We start from the raw sequence: 21,726 nt of genomic DNA on the forward strand, positions 1-21,726 counted from the left end.
TCTAGGGCTGGATTGAATAGATGGCACTAGTAACACAGGTTATTGCTGGCATATGATTTCTTGTATTAAATTTTAGAATTGCCCTTGCTGTTTCTCTCCATAGATCCTTGTGGAAATGGCCAATCACAATAAAAATCTCCATGTCGGATTTCCATGATTAAAATCATGTATTTGCATTTAAATGATTTATTCCAGAATGGTTTTGACTTAATGATTCTTTCTCTCTCTTCTTCTTGCCCAGTATTAGAGATTGACTTCGCAGAGCTGACCTTGGAGGAAATCATTGGCATTGGGGGTTTTGGAAAGGTATATCGAGCTTTTTGGGCTGGAGAGGAAGTTGCTGTGAAAGCTGCCCGCCATGACCCTGATGAGGATATCAGCCAAACAATAGAGAATGTTCGTCAGGAAGCCAAACTCTTTGCCATGCTTAAACACCCTAACATCATTGCTCTGCGAGGGGTGTGCCTAAAAGAACCCAATCTTTGTTTGATCATGGAATTTGCACGTGGAGGGTCCTTAAATCGAGTATTATCAGGGAAAAGGATCCCTCCTGACATATTGGTGAACTGGGCTGTGCAGATTGCCAGGGGCATGAACTACCTTCATGATGAAGCGATTGTCCCCATCATCCATCGGGACCTCAAATCCAGCAACAGTGAGTCTGGTGGAAGGGTGGGTGGAAAGAAGTGCATGGAGCCAAATGATAGTCAGGGCTAGAATGGATTCTGAATGTATTTGTGATGAAATTGCACGCAGGAAACAGCCTATCTGAGTGGGTGTAGGGTGGTTTGGGTACCAGGGAAGAATAGAGCACATATGGAAATGGAACAAATACTGTATATGATTGGGATTTATTTGATATTTATGTTGTATTATGCATATGGTATTATCAAATTCTCTTTGCTACTTTAGATTTCTTTTTCTGTGAATCATTATTTAAAGCAGACATTTGTGAATTTGTTTACATACTTACCAATAGGGACTAGGTACTTTATCTAAACCACCTAGACCCTAGCATGGTGCTTTGCACACAATAGGCATTTAATTAAGGCTGGTTGAATGAATCCATTCTTATGTGTTTGTTTGAATTGTCTAGTAATACATACTTGAAAAATTTTAGGTAGCCTACAGATATTATGTATTGTTATAAAGTACTTGGTAAGTATCTGACAGATAAACCAAAGATACTGTAACTTTATAAGACCATCAGAATTCATACATTGAAATAGCAAAATGAATGTTAATTTTGACTTAAATGGTGCATCGCATGTAGTTGTGTTGAATTTTTGGTGAGATTCTAAAATATGGCATTCTTTTCTTTGCGGTCCGGGCTAGATGAATTCAAGATTCTGTTGGGGTTTATGCTTTCTGTTCTCAAACTTATTTATATACATATATTTTCCTCACAACAATATTGGAAAGTAGATATCTCCAAATTGAGTCTGTGGGATCACTGGGTCATAGGTTCAGAGTTGGAAGAAAGCATGGAAAACATCTAGCTTAACCCCCTCATTTTATAGATGAGGAACTGTGACCAAGAGGAGTAAATGATTTACCCAGTGCTGCTCAGCTACTAGAAGAGTTTTGAGGTGAGATGTGAAGATCTTTCTGATTCCACTACACCATGGAATACAGAGGAAAAGATTATGATGTGTTCCCTTGTCAAGAGGGAGTTGAGTTAATTTTTCAGAGAGATAATCCCAGCAGTTTTCCTCTTCAGGTTCCAACTGTTTTGATTATATCCAGAATTTGACTGCCCAAAAGTCATTTCAGTAGATTTATTTCCTATTAATATTGGCATTGTTGAGATACTTTCTTTTCTTCCCCAACAATATCAGAAATATGAAAACTAGTGAAATCAGAGGATGAAGCAGTAATATAATTCATGTACAATAAAAGCATTTTCCCTTTCTTTTGTCAGGATGCCAGTGGTTTTTTTTTATACTTCTCTGGAGTTACCTGAGAAATTACATTTTTCAGATTCTTGGGAGATCAATTGAAAATTGCCATAGAGATCTTTTTACAAAGCCTTGACCTCTAGTTGCCTTTTTTTGCAGATCAGACAAGAAGAGAGACTTCTGTCTGGCACCTTCAGTTATCAGTGTTATATATATGGTGGCAGAATTGAGTTTTAAAATTTTTACTCTCTCTTTCACTCTTTGCCTTATGGTGAGATGTTGGACAATTCCTCTAACTTTTGTGCCTCAGTTACCCTATTTAAAAGGTCAGATAGTAATATGTGCTTCCCAAGGGGATTTTAATAATTAAGAATTTGCCCATTGGGTGTTTTAAGATCTTTGGAATTAAGGCATCATTGAAAGCTATAAATATAAGGTATAATTATTATGAGGTTTTTGTGCTTAGGAATGTAGGTTATTGTAAAGATGAAATCACCCTGTGGGTGATTCCATTCTTCAGGGGCAATTTCAAGAATCCTGATGTCTTTCTTTCAGCCAGGAGTCTTCTCACTTTCAGATCTAAAGTTCTTACTTTGCCCTTTGAGTATCCGATGAATCTGAGAGTTGCCATTTGAGAAAATGTTGAACTTCAGAGAAGCTGGGCTGCAGTGTAATATAATAGTGGGCAGAGATTCAGGGCGTTGCTTAATAAGTCCTGCTGAATTGATTTTTAAAAAGATGTCACTTAGGTTTTTGAAAATTTCATTTAGTTTTATTTATCTGACTGATCAATGATGTTAAAGCCCACAAGACTCTGCAGTTGGGGTTGTTGTTGGCAGCCAGGGGTCTCACCTGTGAGTTTGAGGCATTTGGTGGCTTTGGTGGGTGGGCAGGAATTAGGCTCTTATCTCATAATTCAGTATAGAACTTTGAAAGAAGCCATCAGTATCATGCCAAGCTGTATTTGGTTGGTTTACTCTTTTAGAAAGTGTAGGTTAATTTTTTTATCTATCATTTTTAGCTTTGCCTGCATTTTCTTTGTTCTTTGTAGACTTAAGGGGATTTCTTTAAGTTTTGTAGGCTGCTAAGATCTGCCAGGCTCTGGTCAATGTCATTTGGGACATCCCTTCAGGGATCGTTCTTGTTCCAACTGCCAAAGCAATTAGGGGTTAAGTATGTGCTTTGGAAAGGTTTAGAGGAAGTTTTTGGTAAATATGCATACATTGTACAGATTTACTAAAAGGCCTTTCCCTCTAACTTCCTTTAGCATCATCATAAAAACAAAACCTTTTTCTATTTGCTACAAATGTGATTTTGTATTCACTGTTCTGCAACTATAGGTTATCTTAATTTAGCCTCTGAGATCTGTATCCAGAGGCATAAAGTTTCAGAAAAATGAGTGGGGATTAGAGTCCACAGTCTTGGGCTCAGGAGAATTTTCCAATGGTATATTTATACCACTAGGACTCTAGTTTTCCCTGTATCTGTAGAATTACTTATCTTAAGTCTCTTAATGACTTATTTTTCAAAGTCTAAGTTCATTGTCATTGACTTTTATATCTCTGTGTCTACCCAATTAGTACTGACAAGACAGCTCTGTGTTTCTTAGCTATGTTAAGGAAATACTGAAATATGGTTTTGTGGTAGAAAAACCCTTTCCTTTGTCATTATGGGTGTTAGTGATTATAGGAATTCTGGAGGTGGTGATAGTGATAGTAGTATTTCTAATACTAGTTATAGTCCATATTTCTGTAGTGCATCAGAGCTTACAACATGCTTTCTTCACAAAATCCCTGTTAAGGAGGTTTTGTGACTATTGATGAATAAACTGAAGGTGAGAGCAGTGTAGTGACTTGTCTGATCATTAAGGTAACAGCTCTAAATCTGTGATTCTAATACCAGCACTTTGATTAGAACTTAATTCTTCTGGTTCCAAGATCAGTTTTGTTTCCCTAGCATCACACTATCTCTCAACTCTAAAGGATTATGGATATTCTTAGGGATCATCAGGTTTTTCCCTAATGAGATAGTGGACAGAATGCTAGAGTTTGGATGAGATTTACCTGAATTTGAATCCTGCCTCAGACACCTCCTAGCTATGTTTAAGCAGTCACTTATCTTTCAGCATCATGTATTAGAGATTAGTGCTTTAGATGAAATTTAGTTAGTTATACTGAATTCAGAATAACACATAATTCCTGTGATCATCCCTGTGTTATGGGTGGAAAAGTAACAGTAGGAAATAATTTCTCTACAGTTTCTTAGACAGTCAGGCAAATTGTCCATATTTGTACTTGATAAGAAGGTGAATGCATTGGTCCCCAAGTGTCAGCTCAGAAGATTAACATGTGGGATATAGACCTTAATTTGAAGCAAGTTAGAAATCACAAGCATCATTAAGACTTGTTGGACTGGGGATCAATGACTAGAATATAACCATAGAAGCATATATCTTGTTTGAAAAGACTAGAACAGTTTTTTTTTTTAAAGGAAGAGGAAGATTAGCAATGTATTTAGCATTTTTCTGTTTAGCATTTAGCATTTTCTTAATGAAACATGCTCATGTGAGACTATCCAGGGAAGCAGAGGGAAGAAGCATGGTGGATCTCATTTGAGTAAAGAGCTTCTGAGGATGAAACACCAGTGATATATTGTCATTGAAATATATCTACTATAGACCACTTGAACAGAAGGAGGAAATAGATGAGTAAAGTTAAGAAAGCAGACTATAATCCCAGCATGAAGGCATGCTATAATGAGGAGGGGAGAACTTTAGTTATCCAGACATGAGTTAGAGCTCTTTTTCTCTTGCAAAAAAGCATAGCACCTAATAATTAATTGCATTGCTTGAATGATGATTTCATCTTTCAAAAGACATGAGAAATAATAGAAGGAAATTCTATTCTGGATCTGATTCTTATCATAGAGAAACTGGTCACTGGGGTGGAAATGATAAGAACCATGGAGGAAAGTGATAGTCACTCCATCTTAGAATCTGTGATAGAATAGGAGAGAAAAGCTGAGCATACTCTAAAGTGTACCTTTGATTTTGGGAGAAAAGTTTTATAGTAGCAAAGGTAGGATCCTATAGCCTAAGATTCTGTAGGGGAAGACAGTCTGAGAGGGAAAGGAAGCTCTTAGGCTGAAATTTGGAAAATTAAAATAAACGCTTACTTTGTACCAAGCACTGTACTAAGTGCTAATACAAATTCAAATACAAGTGGTCCCTGCCCTCAAGGAGCTTACATATATGTATGTATGTATATGTATGTATGCATACACATATGTATGTATGCATGTATGTGTATGTATGTATATATGTACACATATGTGTGATAAAAGTGGAAAGTAGAGGGGATAGGGTGAAAGAGGGAGAAGTTACCGAGGTAGGACCATGGTGGAACAAGTTTGCAAAGTTAGGAGTAGAGTCTGCAGACATAGCTGGTCTGAGTACTTTCAGGGTCACAGGAGTCATTTGGACTTCCTGGGTGAGGAGACTGCTGTACATGAAAGAGAAGATCTGGGAAATCAGGAGTGGAGCCTGAAGAGGAATAAAGATTTGAATAGACTTCAGCACTCTGGAAAAGAACCAGCCAACCCAAGGAAGGAGCCTCAGGGACAGACTGTTAATTATGAAGTCATTATTATTCATTACTTTAGCCCAGGAGTTTTGTGGGGGGTTTTTTGGGGGTGGGAGGAACAGGAAATGGGTAATGGAGGTTAGGTAACTTGGCCAGAGTTACACATCTACGTGTCTGAGGCCAGATTTGAATTGCAGGGTGGGTGCTCTATCCACCGCGCCACCTTGGTGCCCCAGCACAGGAATTCTTCACCTGGGAACCTTGAACTCATTAAAAAAAAACTCATAACTGTATCTTAATATAATTGTCTCCTTTGTAATCTTATGTATTTTATTTTATGCATTTAATAACATTATTTAAGAAGAGGTTCATGGGCTTCCCCAGACTGCTAATGGTTCATGACACAAAAATGGTTCAGAACCCCTGTCCTAAGGCCAATTCTAAGCTATTTAAATCTCAATTATAGTTAGATGCTCTGCAGAGAACAGGGGTTCTTCCTTCACCTAGGGTCTGTGAACTAGTTTCTTTTATAATGTATTTCACTTTGTGCATTTAAAAATATTATTCTGAAAAAGGGGCATTGGCCTCAACATGCCCACCAAAGAAATCTGTGACATGCAAAAAAAGACTGAAAAGCTCAGCTTTGGTGGATTTAGATCTGGAATAGGCTTAGTTTGTGGAAATGGAATATGGTCTATTCTGTATCTTATTGTTTTAGATTCCCTGTTTTTGACTCATTGATTTCTATTCCTGTCCCTCTAGCTGCTGATTGAACCAGCATTTTTTTTTTTTTAATTAATGAGAGTTTTGGGCACCTTGGCTTTATCACAGGCTGGTAGCAGTTGACTGGCCAGTTCAGTCTTTGGCTGACAGTTTTGCTATTATTCTGCCCGATGTTCAGGATGTCCTAACTGGAGCTCAGTGGGCAGCAAGATGGACCAAGCCATGAGCCAGAGACTGGACATCAGATATCCAGAGGGATAGATAATTGGGAGAGGTCTGGATAGTAGTCAGTAGGAGGAATTCCAGGTAAATGTGTGAATAGTATAAAAGATTTATGATAGCAAAGACCTAACTTTAGGGCCTCAGGTTTCTATTGCAGGACTCTAGGTATAGGAAAGACTGGGAGACCAAGAAAAGACTTGTCTAGAAATGGCAGAACAGAGGTAGGGGAGGAAACAGACCAAGGACACCAGAATTGGAATACAAGGTGGCTTAGGCACAAAGGAATAAGACAGAAGACAGTTATCAGTACTGAGGTACAACACTGACCTTGGGGTCAAGAGACTAGCTCTGCCAGCTATTAATACTGTGACCTTGAGCAATGATCTGTGCTGGGAAGAGGACTGAATTTGTTGGGTTCCAGTTCCAGTAATGTCCAAATTCCATACCTGCTTCTTACCATCAGGGTAAATTTATGTAATATAGTTTCCTTCTTGGGGCCTTAGTTTCTTCCTCTGTAAATGAGGAATAATAATACTCCTACTACCAACTCCGTATAGTTTTTATTATTATCCAGTGAGGTGATGAAGTGCTTTGTAAACCTTAAAGAACTATAGAAGCACAAGATTATTGTTGCCATCATCTCTGCCTACTCTCACTTTCCTCCATCAGTGGGTTCTTACATATTTTCTTTCTTTAGGAAGAAGATTGGTTCAAGACTCCAAGTGATGCTGACTTTAAAAGTAGTTGCTGCATGACCCCAACCTCAAAAGTTCAAGGGATGCAGGGATGGGGAGCTAAGGAAATTAGTGCTTCCAGACCTTGGGGATTTGTTCTTCTAAACCTCTCCTGCTTTAGAGAAATAGTGACCCTGGGAAATCTTGCTTTTCTCTATCACTCAGAGTATTTTCCAGCTATTAACTCGATGGCTCATTATATTCTTATCAGCTATCTTAGAATTTGTTTTTTATGTAATGTGAGATAGAGAGATGAAATTAACTAACTCAACATGTTAGTGGATTCCTCCTTATTGCTCCAAGTTTTCTGACTACACCAGAGATTCTTAACTTTTTAATGTGTCCCAGACCTACACAGGGGTGGGTGAAGTTCAAAGACCCTTTCCTCAGGGTCTTTCTCACTCCTTCTTCCTTCCTTCCTCCCTCCCTCTTCCTGGAGGCAATCAGGGTTAAATGTCTTTGCCAGAGTTACACAGCTACTAAGTGTCTGAGGTCATATTTGAACTCAGGTCCTCCTGAATCCAGGACAGGTGCTCTATCTACTGTGTTGCCTAGCTCCCTTAGAATCATGTTTATAAATTCATGCAATAAAATACATAGGATTTCAAAGAAAATCATTTATTTTGAAATAGAGGTATCAAAGTATAAAACAAGTTCACATCCAGGCTTCTTTTTTAAAGAAAGGAAAGGATGTGACTTTTAGGTCCTGTGACTTTATTTCTTTACTTGGTGTTATCCTTCTGCTGCCTCCTAGCTGTGTGACCTTGGACAGGTCACTTTACCATTCCAAGTCTCAATTTCTTCATCTCAAAAATGGGAATGATAGTATTTGCACTGCTGATATCACAGAATTGTTAGGAAAGTGCTGTTAAACTTAAAATGCTATACCATTATGTTTAATTTTGTTGGTGTAGCTACTGTATCTATCAATGAGTACTGCAACTCCTCTATAATCTAATAAGTAGGTGGCCTTTGAGAGTCACTGGGATCAAAAAATTTTTCATGCTGTGGTCAATCTAGTGATAAGCATCTTCCAGTTTTTCTAAGCCAGTCTCAGAAAACAGATATATAGTCAGAGGTCAGCTCTAACCATCTCCCATCTTGCTAGAGTAAATTGTTAAAATTTCAACTTGGGAAATGTTTTGTTGATTGTAGAAACATAGGAGAATAAAGGAGAAAATGTTAAAAATGGAGATTAAATTCAAAAGTATGTCGCATACATTCCTCTCTCCCTTTCCTCCCTCCCTCCCCAGCTGACTTTTAAACATCTGCCAGCACACCCCTGCATATACTCTATTATCGAGCCTGTTTTACCCTACAGCTGGTATTTGGGGATTGTGATAGAGGATAGGATAAAGGCCATTGAATTTAGAGTCTGAAGACCTAAGTTTGAATCCCAGCACTGTCTTATTTTGTTGTTGTTCAGTCATTTCAGTTGTGTCTGACTCTTTGTGACCCCATTTGAGATTTTCTTGGCAGAGATACTGGAGTTTGTCATTTCCCTCTCCAGCTCATTTTTTAAAAACATATTTATTTCCACACTGTGCGTGTGGGTTCATCCTAGTCATGTTGTGAAAGAGGAATCAGAACAAAAGGGAAAAAACTGCAAGAAAGAAAAAAGCAAAAACAAAAAAAAGTGAAAATAGCATTCTTCAACTCGCACTCAGATTCTATAGTTCTTCTCTGTATGTGGATAGCATTTTCCATCCTGAGTCTTTCAGAATCATCTTGGATCCTTGTATTGCTGAGAGGAATTAAGTCTATTAAAGTTGGTGATTGTACTATGTTGCTGTTACTGTGTACAATGTTCTCCTGGTTCTGCTCACTTCACTCAGCACCAATTCATGTCAGTCTTTCCAGGCTTTACTGAAGTCTGCCTGCTCATCATTTCTTATGGAACAAGTGTTCCATTATATTCATGTACCACAACTTGTTCAGCCATTCCCCAATTGATGGGCATCCCCTCAATTTCCAATTCTTGGCCACCACAAATATTTTTGTACATGTGAGTCCTTTTCACATTTGTATGATCTCTTTGGGATACAGACCTGGAAGTGGTATTTTTATTGCCCTTTGGGCATGGTTCCAAATTGCCCTCCAGAATGGTTGGATCACTTCACACTCCACCAACAACATGTTAATGTTCTGATTTTCCCACATCTGCTCCAACATTTATCATTTCCCTTTTTCTGTCATGTTAGCCAATCTGTCTCCAGCTCATTTTTACAGATGAAGAAGCTGAGGCAAATAGAGTTAAGTGACTTGCCCAGCTAGTAAGTGTCTGAAGCCACATTTGAACTCATCTCAAGATGAGCCTTCCTGCCTCCAGGCCCTGCACTCTATCCACTGCACCACTTAGCTGCTCTTCTGTCTTCTTTACTAACTGTGTAACCTTGGGCAGGTGACAGCCTTTCTGCACCATGGGTTCATAATCAATCAATAAACATTTATTAAGCATGTGCCAGGCCCCGTGCTAAGCGCTGGGGATACAAAAAGAGGCAAAAGACAGCTCCTGCCCTCATTGCTCTAATCTAATCTAATTGAGGAGACAACAAAACAAACAAATATGAACGAACACACTATATGCTGGATAAATAGGAAATAAGAAACAGAGGGAAGGCACTAGAATTAAGAGGGGTTGAGAAAGATAGAATTTTGGCTGGGACTTAAAGGAAGCCAGGGAAGCCAGTAGATGAAGATAAGACAGGAGAGTGTTCTAGGCTTGGGGGACAGGTGAGAGAAAATACCCCAGCTGAGAAACAGAATGTCTTGTTCCTGAAGCAGCCCAGAGGGCTTTGTCACTTAATGGAGGAGTATTTGGCAGGGAGTAGCAAATAGCAGAGACTTTGAATTAGAATTGGAAGTCATTAATTCCAATCCCTACCTGAAGCTTAAATTTCCTGAAGAAGTGATCATGGGTAAAAAGGCAGGATTGAACTAGTGACCTCTGAGGGCCTTTCTAGTTCTGCTATTCTGTGGTTCTCTCTGTAGAGAGACTTTGGGAACAGGAGAGGTAGAGGGTAGGGGATGGACCAGGGGTTGGGAAGGACTGATTCCCTTTCAAATCTGGGACAGCTCTGGTAAAGTTCTTACTGCTGGACTTTGAGTCAGCAAGACCCGAGTTTGAACTTTGCCTTTGCCATTGTGTTAGCAATGTGACCCTGGGCAAATCACTTAACTTCTCAGTCTCGGTTTTTTCATTTGTAAAATGGGGATAATAATAGCTGCTACCTCATAAGGTTGTTGCGAAGTTCAAATGAGATAACATGTAAAATTCTTTGCAAACCTTAAAGCATGATGTAACTACTAGACCGCTATTATTTGCCATATGGCTGAATCTGTGTGATAACCTGAAATATCACTGGTACCTATCAGGGACAAATAGCTTGATGTTTATAGTTTATGGTGATAGCAGGGATTCCTGCTGCAGGTGCAGCTGACCCTGTAAACTGCAGTAAGAGGTTTAGTAAAGGCAATAGATAAAGAGAGCACAAAGAGTCTCCCTTCCCCCATCCCATTCCACAAGTGACAGATGGTGGCGGTATAGAAGGAAGGCACTCTCCATCAACCTAATAATGATGAGTATTTCTGTGAAATGAAGTATTTATCCCTCAAAGAGGCTGTATTTATTGTAATGTTTATTTATTTCCCTTTTGTCCTTAGGGTCAGGCAGGGACTTTCTAATTCCAGAAATGTTATGGCAGCTGTTTTATCCACTACCACCATATACCTCTTTGCTTTTTATTCTTATTTAAGTAAGGGTTTTTAGATAGGATGGAATGATGGGAAGAACACTGGATTTTGAGTCATAGGAATTGTGTTCAGTCCTTAGCATTACCCTTTACTTACCTATATAACCTCTCTGGGCCTCATTTTCCTCACCTGAATCAATTACCGAGCATTTATTAAGCACTTACTGTATGCTAGGCAGTTGTAATACAAAGACAACAGTGAAACAGCTCTTTCCTCCAAGCAATTTACATTCTGTAGGGGGAAAATATCAGTATATACATATCAGTATATACAAATATTAGTATATACAAAATAGTCTATCAGTATATACAAATTGTTATGAGGTGATTTTTGGTGGGGAGGGCACTAGCAGTTAGGGAAATTAGGAAAATCTTCAAGTAGCAGGTGGCACAAGAAATTACGATTTTCAAGAGGGAATACATTCCAGCCATGAGGACAGCCAGCACAAAAATGTAGAACTGGGAAATGGAGTACGTGAGGAGCCAGTTTGACCTGACTATAGAGTGTGAAGAAGAGTGATGTTTAATAAGGTTGGAAAAGTAGACAGGGCCAGCTTGTGAAGGGCTTGAATTGCCAAACAATTTTTAGTGGTCACAGGGAACCACTATTAAGTAAGGAAATGGCATGGTCAGGCCTGCTGTATTGCCAAGGCAATATTCACAGCACTGACAATGACTATGAATATGCTGGCTTAGTTCTGAATCACAAAGTATAAGAGACTCTCCATATAGAAGGCAGAAGAAAAACATTTATTCAGCTACCAGAAAGCCACATCTGTCATAGTAACCAAGAAGTCAATGCACATTAGCAGTGCAGGGGACAAAGCCATTCTCAAGCCTTCCTTTAAGCAGATCACATGGGGTTATTAATGAATGGGAAAGATCTTCCCATTTAAATTACCATTACAGCTGTGCTTTAGGAAAATCTTGGCAATTGTGTGAAATTTTGATTGTAATAGGAGAAAGACCTGAGGCAGGGCAGTTTACGTCCATGGTCCTGGTGAGGAGTGATGAAGATCTGAATGAGGGTAGTAGCTATGTGATCAGAGATAAGGGGATTGATGCAAGGGATATTGTGGAGGTAGAAACAATAAGATCTGGCAACTGATTGAATATTTGGAGCAAATGAAAGTGAGAAGTCAAGAAAGCCACCAAGATTGCCTTCTCTTACATTCTTTAAGGCCAGTCCTTTGGTCATTATAATTTTACAGCATTGAGTTTCCAATTTATTTTATTCTTTCTGTTTGCACTGTTATAGTCATTGAGTATATTGTTTTCCTGGTTCTGACTTCATCTCATATTCCTTATTTGTCATATCACAGTAGCATTCTATTACCTTTATATACCACAGTTTTTTTTACCCATTCTCCAGTTGATGTCCAATCATTTTTGTTTGCACTTTCTTGTTACTACAAAATGTTCTTCTATAAATACTTTGATGTATATGGGGCCTTTTTGTCATTGACCACTTAGGGTGTATATGGAGTGTATGTGGTATGTGTGAGTGTGCCTGGGTGTATATAGATTTCATTAACACTGAAATCTCTGGGTTGAGAGGTATGGACATTTCATCCCTTCCTTTACATAATTCCAAATTACTTTTCAAAATGGTCAGATTACTTCACAGTTCCATCAACAACCCTTCCAAAACTGGTTATTCTCATCTTTTGCCATCTTTGCCATTTTTCTGGGTATGAGGTGAAACTTCAGAGTTGTTTTGATTTGCATTTCTCTTATTGTTTGTGACTTAGAGCAGTCTTTCATATGGTTCTTAATAGCTTGCAATTCTTATTTTGAGAACCTTTTGTTCCTATCCTTTGATTCTTTGTCTATAGAGGAATAGATTTTTCCCATAATAGTGCAGGCTGTTGCTTAGTATCACCCTCCTCTCTCCTTCCCCTTCCCCCACAGAGATGTCACCTAGCTCTATCTCTCATGTCCTCAGGACTGATCCAATGGGAAAGCTGATCAGATTTATGGCTCCACTGGACTCTCACTCAGCTGATAATTAAAATGCTTTTGCTTCAAGAAGAGGGTAATATATCTCTTTCCCCTCCTTCCTCCTTTGCCTCTGATGCTGAGGGCAGAGAGAATGTATGATATACAGTTATGTCTTCTTTGTTTCTTCCCATCACCACCCCCTGTTCTTTAGCCCAAGGTAGTATTCTGATCACAGATTTTCTTTCTGGACTGTAGAATTTTGAGGTTGAGTGCCACAAGCCTTGATGGGTTTTCAAAGCTCTTGACTCTCATAGAAGAAAGACCAGAGCTACAGATACTAGTTGTCAGTAAGTAGCAGAGAATGCTGCCATTTTGTCAATAATCTCTTCTCACCTGTCTACATCTTAGCATCCTCATTTACTGCATGTTCCCTAGCACAGATTTTCTGTTTCATCTAGGCTAAGTTGCTTGAACCTTGCAAGTAATTTTTGTCGTTCACTTGTTTCACTCATGTCTGATTCTTCTTGACCCCATTTGGAGTTTTCTTGGCAAAGATACTGAAATTATTTGCCATTTCCCTCTGCAGCTCATTTTATAGATGAATAAACTGAGACAAACAGGTTTAAATGACTTATGCCACTATCAAGTGTCTGAAGCCAGACTTAAACACAGGAAGAGGAGTCTTTCTGACTCCAGGTCCAGCATTCTGTCCACTGTGCCACCTAGTTGCCCTTGTAGATAATAGGTACCTCATAAATATTGCATTTACTCTTTATTTTCCCTGAGGGGTAGTGTAGCAGAGTGGATAGAAGCCAGCCTTGGAATCAAGAAGACCTGAGTTCAGGTTCTGCCTCTGATATATACTGTGAACAATCATGAACAAGCAATGTTCTTTCATCCATTCTCTAAAACCGTTAAGTCATAAACGATTTATTGGTGTGCATCAATGGAAAGAATTTTCAAACCAGGATTTTTCTACATTAGTGAAATCATAGATATGGAACATCCTCTCTTCTTTCATTCCATACACACAATTGACATAAAACATATGTCTGCATGTATATGCATATACACGTACATTCATATATGCACATGTGTACATATACACATATGTACATAGGCACATTTTTGTTATTTCTTATTATTATGTTATTTATGAGTCACCAAAATATTTATTTTATGCAATGCTCTGCAATACAACACAATAAACATATATTAAGCACTTACTGTGTACTATGCTGAGCGCTGGGGATACAAATAAGAGAAACACAGTTGACTTCAAGGAGTTTAAAAATCTAATGGGAGAAGACAACATACAGTGCTAAGTGCTTTATAAATATTGTCTAACTTAAGTCAAAAAGATAGTTCTACTCTCAAGGAGCTCACAGTCTCATAGGGGAAATAACATGAAAACAACTTTGTATAAACAAGTTATGTACAGGATAAATTCAGGATAATCAGTAGAGGGAAGGCACTAACATTAAGGGGCATCAGGAAAGGCTTTCTATACAAGGTGGGGTGTGAAAGAAACAAGGGATGACAGGAGGCAGAGATTAAGTGGGACAATATTCCTAGGCATGGTGCCCAGCCAGTCAAAATGCCCAGAGTTGGGAAAAGAAGTGTGTTGTGTAAGGAACAGCAAGGAAGTCAGTGTCACAGTACCCAGCAAAGCACCCTGGAGGCTGGGGAGGGGAGGGGAGTAATAAGGTGAGCTGAGCTTTGAAGGAAAGTAAGAGGTGGAGGTTAAGATGGAGTGATAGGATGGAGTGAGGCCTGTTTAAAAACATAGGAGACCTGAAATAAATTGTTCCATAAGGAACAGGAAGAAGGCCAGTTTACTAGGAAATTATTGATTTAGAGAGTTGGAAGGCACCTTAGCGGCCAACTAAGACAATTTTCTCATTTTAAAGATAAGGATAAAGCGCCAGAGAGGTTAAATGTTACCTAGGGTTTCAGAACCAAGATTTAAACCCATATCATCTGACTCCAAACCTAGTCCTCATTCTTCATGCGTTTTTTGATTATCTTTCACTAAAGTCATAGAATAACCACAAAGCTGTAGAATTGAATCTGGAAAGGACCTCAGATATCATTCAGTTGAACCCCCTTATTTTACAGATGAGGAAGCATGCCCAGGGGTGTTAAGTGACTTGCCCAAAGTCATTGCGACATGGACATGACTCTGTGTTCTCAAAGGAATATGCCAGTGGAGCACAAATCTCTGTCAGTTTCTATCAAAATGCTAAGTACAGGCTTGCTTGGCAACTAACAGATATGTTTGTCATTGAGAGTCAGCTTTAATAAATTCAGAGAGGCTTATTATAGATGATGAATTTTTCAAGCACGGAAGTTCTCAAAGGACATCTTCCACGCAATAAAGGCATTAGGAGCTTCATGGGTCCTTGAAAATGAAGTACTAAAGAAAATGTTGTTGATAAAATCTTAGATTTTAACTATTTGGATTTTCTTTCCTAGGTTCAGTCATAGTGTTTTAGACTCTCCACTGCTTGATAGCAGGAACCAGAACTCTTCCATACTTCCCTCATCCCCCATCCGTATAATGGCACATTTTGCTCCATGTCCACTAGCTCAGGTATTTCATAAGAATTTCCTAGGCCTGAAATTCTGCTCTCGTCTGTTTTTAGTACCTCTTTTTGCAGGAGTTCAGAAGTTTTTGTTGATAGAATCTCATAGTCACCATGTTCTTGCCACCTTCAATTTTAACAAAACTTATTTGTGTGTAGGGCACTATGTAATGGCTATGGGAGGTGGAAAGGTTAGTTGACACAGTTCCTTGGAGACACATGATGGTAAAATGACAGAGTAGTTGTTTTCCTTAACGCCCTCCAATCCAAAAGCTAAGATAAGGAATTATATGCCAGATATAGAATATATAATAAGAAGTCAGAAATACTGCTCAAGGTGAAAAACAACACAAATGCTGTGAAATAACATCGGAGAGCCCAAATATCTACAGTTAGGTCTCAGTATCACCACCCCGGAGTGAATGCATATAAGCCTGAAAGCTTGTGCTTCTGGATAGGTTGGGTCCCTTTTCATTTCTCCCCCTACCCCAATGTTGATTGAGCCTGAAATCCTTTTCACTTCATAAAGGGCAGCAGTCAGTCAATGAGAATTTATTGAGCTTATTATGTGCCAGGCTCAGTGAGGAAAATAACATGTTAAATAAGTAGATATGTAAGCTATATAAAGAATAGACGCATGGTAGTTTGGAAAGGGAGACATCAGACTTTGATTTTGCCTAGCTGAGTCAAGGAAAGGGAGCATTGGAGAAGAGAGAATGGGTAGCCTACTGGAGCAAGGAACTTTTGTGACTGAGGGAAAGGGGACTGGTAACTTTACCCCATAGGGTATATTCTGGCAGGATCCTGATTTGGCTCCTCATATACTCCTATGTGATGAAGCCAAGGATACTGAGGTCTTTGGTGTGGGAAGGGGAAGAACCAAAGAATGAGAAGGTCAGAGACATGCTAAAATGAAAAAGAAAAAGGAGAAAAGCTGAGTAAAAATCTAATTCATAGGCATGTAAAACAAGAGAGAGGGTCATAAAGACAGAAAGAAGAATGAGGAAATAGTTAGAGGTGTCAAGACACTATGAACAAGCATTAAAATCTGAAGGAAAATGAATTAAAACAAGAATTTAGTAGACTCCCAAGAGATTATGGAACAACACTGAAAATCAAAATCCTGAATGGAGAGAGAGAAGAGAAGGGGAAAGCAGAAGAATTGAGGAATTAAATTAGGTCAGAAATCAGGGCTTTCAACATAGAATTAAAAAATACTAGGGTACAAAATTTAGAAGAGCTTCTGAGAGAATAATAAATTTGAAACACAAAAAATAAAGAAGTGGAAGAAAATTTGAGAGAAATAAAAACCCCCACAACTTTAAAATAAAACATGAATTCTACATAAACCAAAGAAACTGATTGATATTAAAGACAGGAATCTGCACAGTTATATAACTTAAGGAGAATATGAAAAATAAAAAAAGCCCTAAATATCATATCTCAGGAAGTAACACAAGAACTTTTGAATATCACCAACAAAAGAGTGATCCATCAAATTCACAAATCACTGCCAGAGAAAAATCCCATGCTTGAAAGTCCAAGTCATATAGTGGTCAAATTTCACAATTTCAATAACACCAAAAATTTTTTGCAAGTCTGCAGGAAAAAAGATAACCCAAAAACAACCTAGAACTACCAAAAGGAGCAAAATCAATTCAATGGATTTACAGGTAAAATCTGTTTAAAGTTTAAAGAACAACTAATACCCATGCTACATAAATCATTCTCAGGTAAAAAAGAAAATGTTCTACCGAACGCCTTTAATGAGACAAATATAGTCCTACTACCTAAACCAGAGAAGGATAAAGCATAGAAAGAGAACAAAAGACCAGTATCAGAAGTGAATATTGATGTAGAATTTTTATGTAAAATCTTAGCAAAAAGACAATGGTAATAGAGCCAGAAAATGATTTACTGTGATATTGTTTTTATAGGTGAGATATAGCTCAATATTAGAAAATGTTAACATAATAAATTACATTAAAAACAAAATACTCCAAACTATATAATTATAACAATAGCAACAACAAAAAAACCTTGACAACGTACTCATTTATACTAAAAGTCCAAAAGCACATGAAGCATAGAAGGTCCATTTTTTTATATGAAAAGCTCATGTATCTAAAACCAGAAACTAGCATTATTTCAATGGCAAAATACTAGGCACATTCTCAATAAATGCAAGAACAAAGCAAAGATACTCTTTTCCACACTACTGTTTTGGGTAGTTCTAAAAATATTAGTTATAGTGATAAGAAATTGAAAACATAAACATTGTGAAAAAAGAGACAAAATTAGCCAGAGTAGCAAACAATGGTATTATTTTCTTTAAAAGTCCCAAAATACCAGCAAAGAAAGTGAGTTAATTAAAAAATTCAGTAAAGTAGGAAGATATAAAATAAATCCACAAAATAGTCAGCCTTTCTATATAGCTATAACAAAATCCAGGAAGAAATAAAAACAAGGAAAACTCTATTCAAAATAACTACAAAAAGCATGAAATTTCTGGGAATTAATCTCCCCCAAATCATATAAGACATTTTAATATAATTACAAAGCACTATCTAAAGAAATAAATAATGTCAAACAATTGGAGGGATATTTATACTTCATGATTGATCTGTGCCAGTGTATTAAGATTAACAATACTACCTACGTTCATTCACAAATTTAGAAGTATGTCAATCAAACTACCAGGTTGGGTAAAATTAGAAAAAATAACAAAATTCCTTTGAAAGAGCAAAAGGTCTAGAATATCAAGGGAAATAGTTTTAAAAGAAGGAATTATGAGGGAATGGTGCTTCCAGTCCTCATACGTATGCTCATTTTGTTTTTTTAATTTTTAAAATTTAATATTATTGTTATCTTTTGTTTTAACATCATCTACATTTCCTAGTGTAACTCTCCCTCTACACAGATATATGTTCTTTATAAAAATGAATAAAAAGAGGAAAAATGTTCAGCAAAACTTAACAATATTTTGAAAAAGATTAACAGATAGTCATCTAATTCTTCAAAGAAGCCAAAGAAGCCTCATCTTCATATTTTATTATGAAGCAGAAATTATTCAAATTGTTTGTTACTGATAAAAACAATAAAAAAATACACCCGTGGAATGGATTAAGCAAACAAGAAACAGAAACATTTGATTCTTGATTTACTGTCTTACACACCTGAGAACATGAACTACTTTGTGGAAAACTCACCATTTGACAAGAAGTGTTGGGAACACTGGAAATCAATTTGGAAGAAAATAGTAGGTTTAGACCAGACCCCCATTTTACATGAGTTGTTACATGTGGATACTCTCTTTAAAGGACTCATAAGAAAAACGTGAAGGAAAATGAATAGAGAGATAGAGGAAATCTTTCACAGCTAGACAGGGGGAGAATTTTTTTTTCAACAGAACAAGGAATAAAGATCACAAAAGACACAACAGACAATTTTAATTGCTTGAAATTGAAAAGCTTTTGTACAAACAAAATTGGTGCAGTTTTCATAAAAAAAGGAAACTATTTATAGAATTTTTTTTTTTGCATCAAGTACGGTCTGATATTCAAGTTACATAGGAAGTTGACATAAATATAAAGGACCATAGACATCATGGAATAGTGCATAGAGAGGGCTGGTCTCAGAGCCAGGAAGACCTAAATTTAAGACCCAGCTCTGATATATACTGAGTGTGTGCTGCTTAACCTTCCAGTACTTGAGGCAATTCTAATACCAGAAGAAGGTGTCTCCTGGCATTGTAGAGGGGTTTCCCTATATTAGTGTTTTTATATCTATATATAAAACCACATAGAACTCTATTATACATACACACACACACAGAGTTATATAGAACTCTATAACTATATAAAAACTATAATGCATAATTATATCATAAAGTTGTAGCTATGTATAACTATATTACAAATAACTAGATATTATATAACTCACAGGTTTGTGTTCTTCCTTCGTTGCCAAAGAAGACCATGCCATCAGAGAAATGATGACATGACTTGCACTTGACTTTGTTTTGAGTGAGGGAGGGCTATGCAGGTCACCAACCTTACTTCTCCTCCAGAGCTATCTGAATCCAGTGACCAGAAATTCATCAGGATGACTGGAGATGACCCAGGATGCACTGGGGGATCTTGGCCCCTTTAGGCCAAGGTCTTTGCAGGTACTCACTTAGGATGAGGCAATGCCCATTCATTGAATAGTCCTGTTTAAGAGGTAGCCAGGGTGTGGCCCCTTTACTGAGGCAACAAAAAGAAAGACATCAGGCTGGGAGGGAAACACCAACAGTTAGTATTGATAATCACTCTGAAGCCCAGAGGGTCTAGAATTATGCATAGTTATATGTAATATAGTTGTGTATAGTTATATGATATAGAATATTATAGAATACATATAATTATATAGCTTATTATTATTAACATGGCATTAATTATATGATTACTTAGCATATAATATCTATATTAAATCAAGTATAATCATATGTACATGTATGTATAACTATGCTGTATAGTTCTAATTGTGCTTAACTATATTATATATAACAGCATGGTTATATGTAGCACAGTTATGTATTGCTCTAACTATACGTATAAATATGTTTGTGTGTATGTGTATACATAACTACTTATCGTTCAGTTGTTTCAGTTATGTTTGACTTTGTGATCCCATTTGGGGTTTTCTTGGCAAAGATACTGAAATGATGTATCTTTACTTCTCCAGCTCGTTTCAGATGAGGAAATTGAGGGTTGAGTGACTTGCCCAGGGTCACATAGCTAGTGTGTATCTGAAGCTAGTTTTGAAATCAGGTCTTCCTGACCCCAGGCCCAGTGCTCTATACACTGTGCCACCTAATTGTTCCTATACATGTATAGTAATCTCTCTCTCTCTCTCTCTCTCTCTGTCAGTCTGTCTGTCTATCTGTCTGTCTATCTCTATCCATCTCTACCTATCCATCCATCTACCTAAATATATACATATGTAGTTATAGTTACACATGGTTTTATATATCTATATATAATTACATGTGGTTTTATATGTATGTATATATGTATATGTGCATATATATACATATAACAACTATACATGTATAATATAGTTATAGAGTTCCCTTTATTAATGAGATCACAAATCCAGTCCCTGTCCTTTATCCTTAGAACCAAGAGTCATTTCTCAAAAGATAAATGGTCAAAAAACCTGAAAAAACTTTTCAAAAGAAGAATTACAAGCTATTAACCATATGAAAGAGTATTCTCACTATTAATATGAAGCATGTAAATAAAAGACAACTCTGAGATTTTATGTTACACTCAACCAGCTGTCATAGATGACAAAAGATGGAACAAGCTGATGTTCGAAGGATTGTGGAAGACAACTAATTCTTTACTGATGGAGCTGTTAATTTATTCACCCATTCTGGGTTAGGAAGAGTACAAGGGTACTGATTTCCCTTCCAACTCCAGATTCTGTGATTATTTTAAAGCAATTTGAAATTATGTTGTTGTTGTTTTCTAAATGGCAAACATGCCTAGAGTCTTTGTGCCAGAGATCCCACTGATAGACATGTACCCTTTGGAGGTGAAAGACAGGAAAAAAAGGTCCCATATATACCAAAATATTTGTACCAGCACTTTTTTATGGTATCAAAGAACGGGACCCACTGATTGAGAACTAGCTAATAAATTATAGTTTAGGACATGACTAAAATGGAATACTATTTTCATACTTTAAGAAGAATGTGAAGAATTCAAAAAGCATGGGAAGACTTGCATGAACTGATGAAGTAAGTAGAACCAGGAAAATTATATACAAAATGACTGCAACCATAAAATGAAACTGAACCTTTTTAAAAATATGACCAAACTTTGTCTCAGAGGAGAATTAAGAAAGTGCACCTTTTCCCCTTTGTTGCAGAAGGGGAGGAAGAAATGTAGGAACTGAATATTGCATTTGCTAGATATGTTAGTTTTGCTGGTATTTTTTTCTAATCTTTTGAAAAAAAAATTGCTGTCCCAAGGGATAGTTTGCTGGGTAGAGAGGGAGGAGGAGGAATATATTCTGAAATAAATGTGATATAACAAGAAAAGACAAAAATAAAAAATTTAAAAAGACAACACAGTTCTTGTCCTTATGTGACTTAAAACTATAAAGGGATAAGACCAACACAGATAGCTATTATGCATAATATTATATTATTAATGCCATTATATAAAGAAAAAGCATCCTGTAAAGTCTTAGGAGGATGGATATTATTGACTCTGGGAATCAACGAAGGCTTCAACTTGAAT

At 37.2% G+C, this 21,726-nt stretch overlaps 1 protein-coding gene across 1 annotated transcript in view; it reads left to right on the forward strand.

Annotated features, from left to right (window-relative positions):
• Positions 1 to 21,726, forward strand: part of MAP3K9 (mitogen-activated protein kinase kinase kinase 9) — a 139,162-nt gene that overhangs the window by 14,052 nt on the left and 103,384 nt on the right. Inside the window, exon 2 of the mRNA XM_072629243.1 lies at positions 242 to 655. Coding sequence (XP_072485344.1) covers positions 242 to 655 — 414 coding nt within the window. The remainder of the gene's footprint in view (positions 1 to 241; positions 656 to 21,726) is intronic.

This window comes from Notamacropus eugenii, chromosome 1, assembly GCF_028372415.1.
Source record: "Notamacropus eugenii isolate mMacEug1 chromosome 1, mMacEug1.pri_v2, whole genome shotgun sequence".
In the NCBI taxonomy this organism is placed as follows: domain Eukaryota; kingdom Metazoa; phylum Chordata; class Mammalia; order Diprotodontia; family Macropodidae; genus Notamacropus; species Notamacropus eugenii.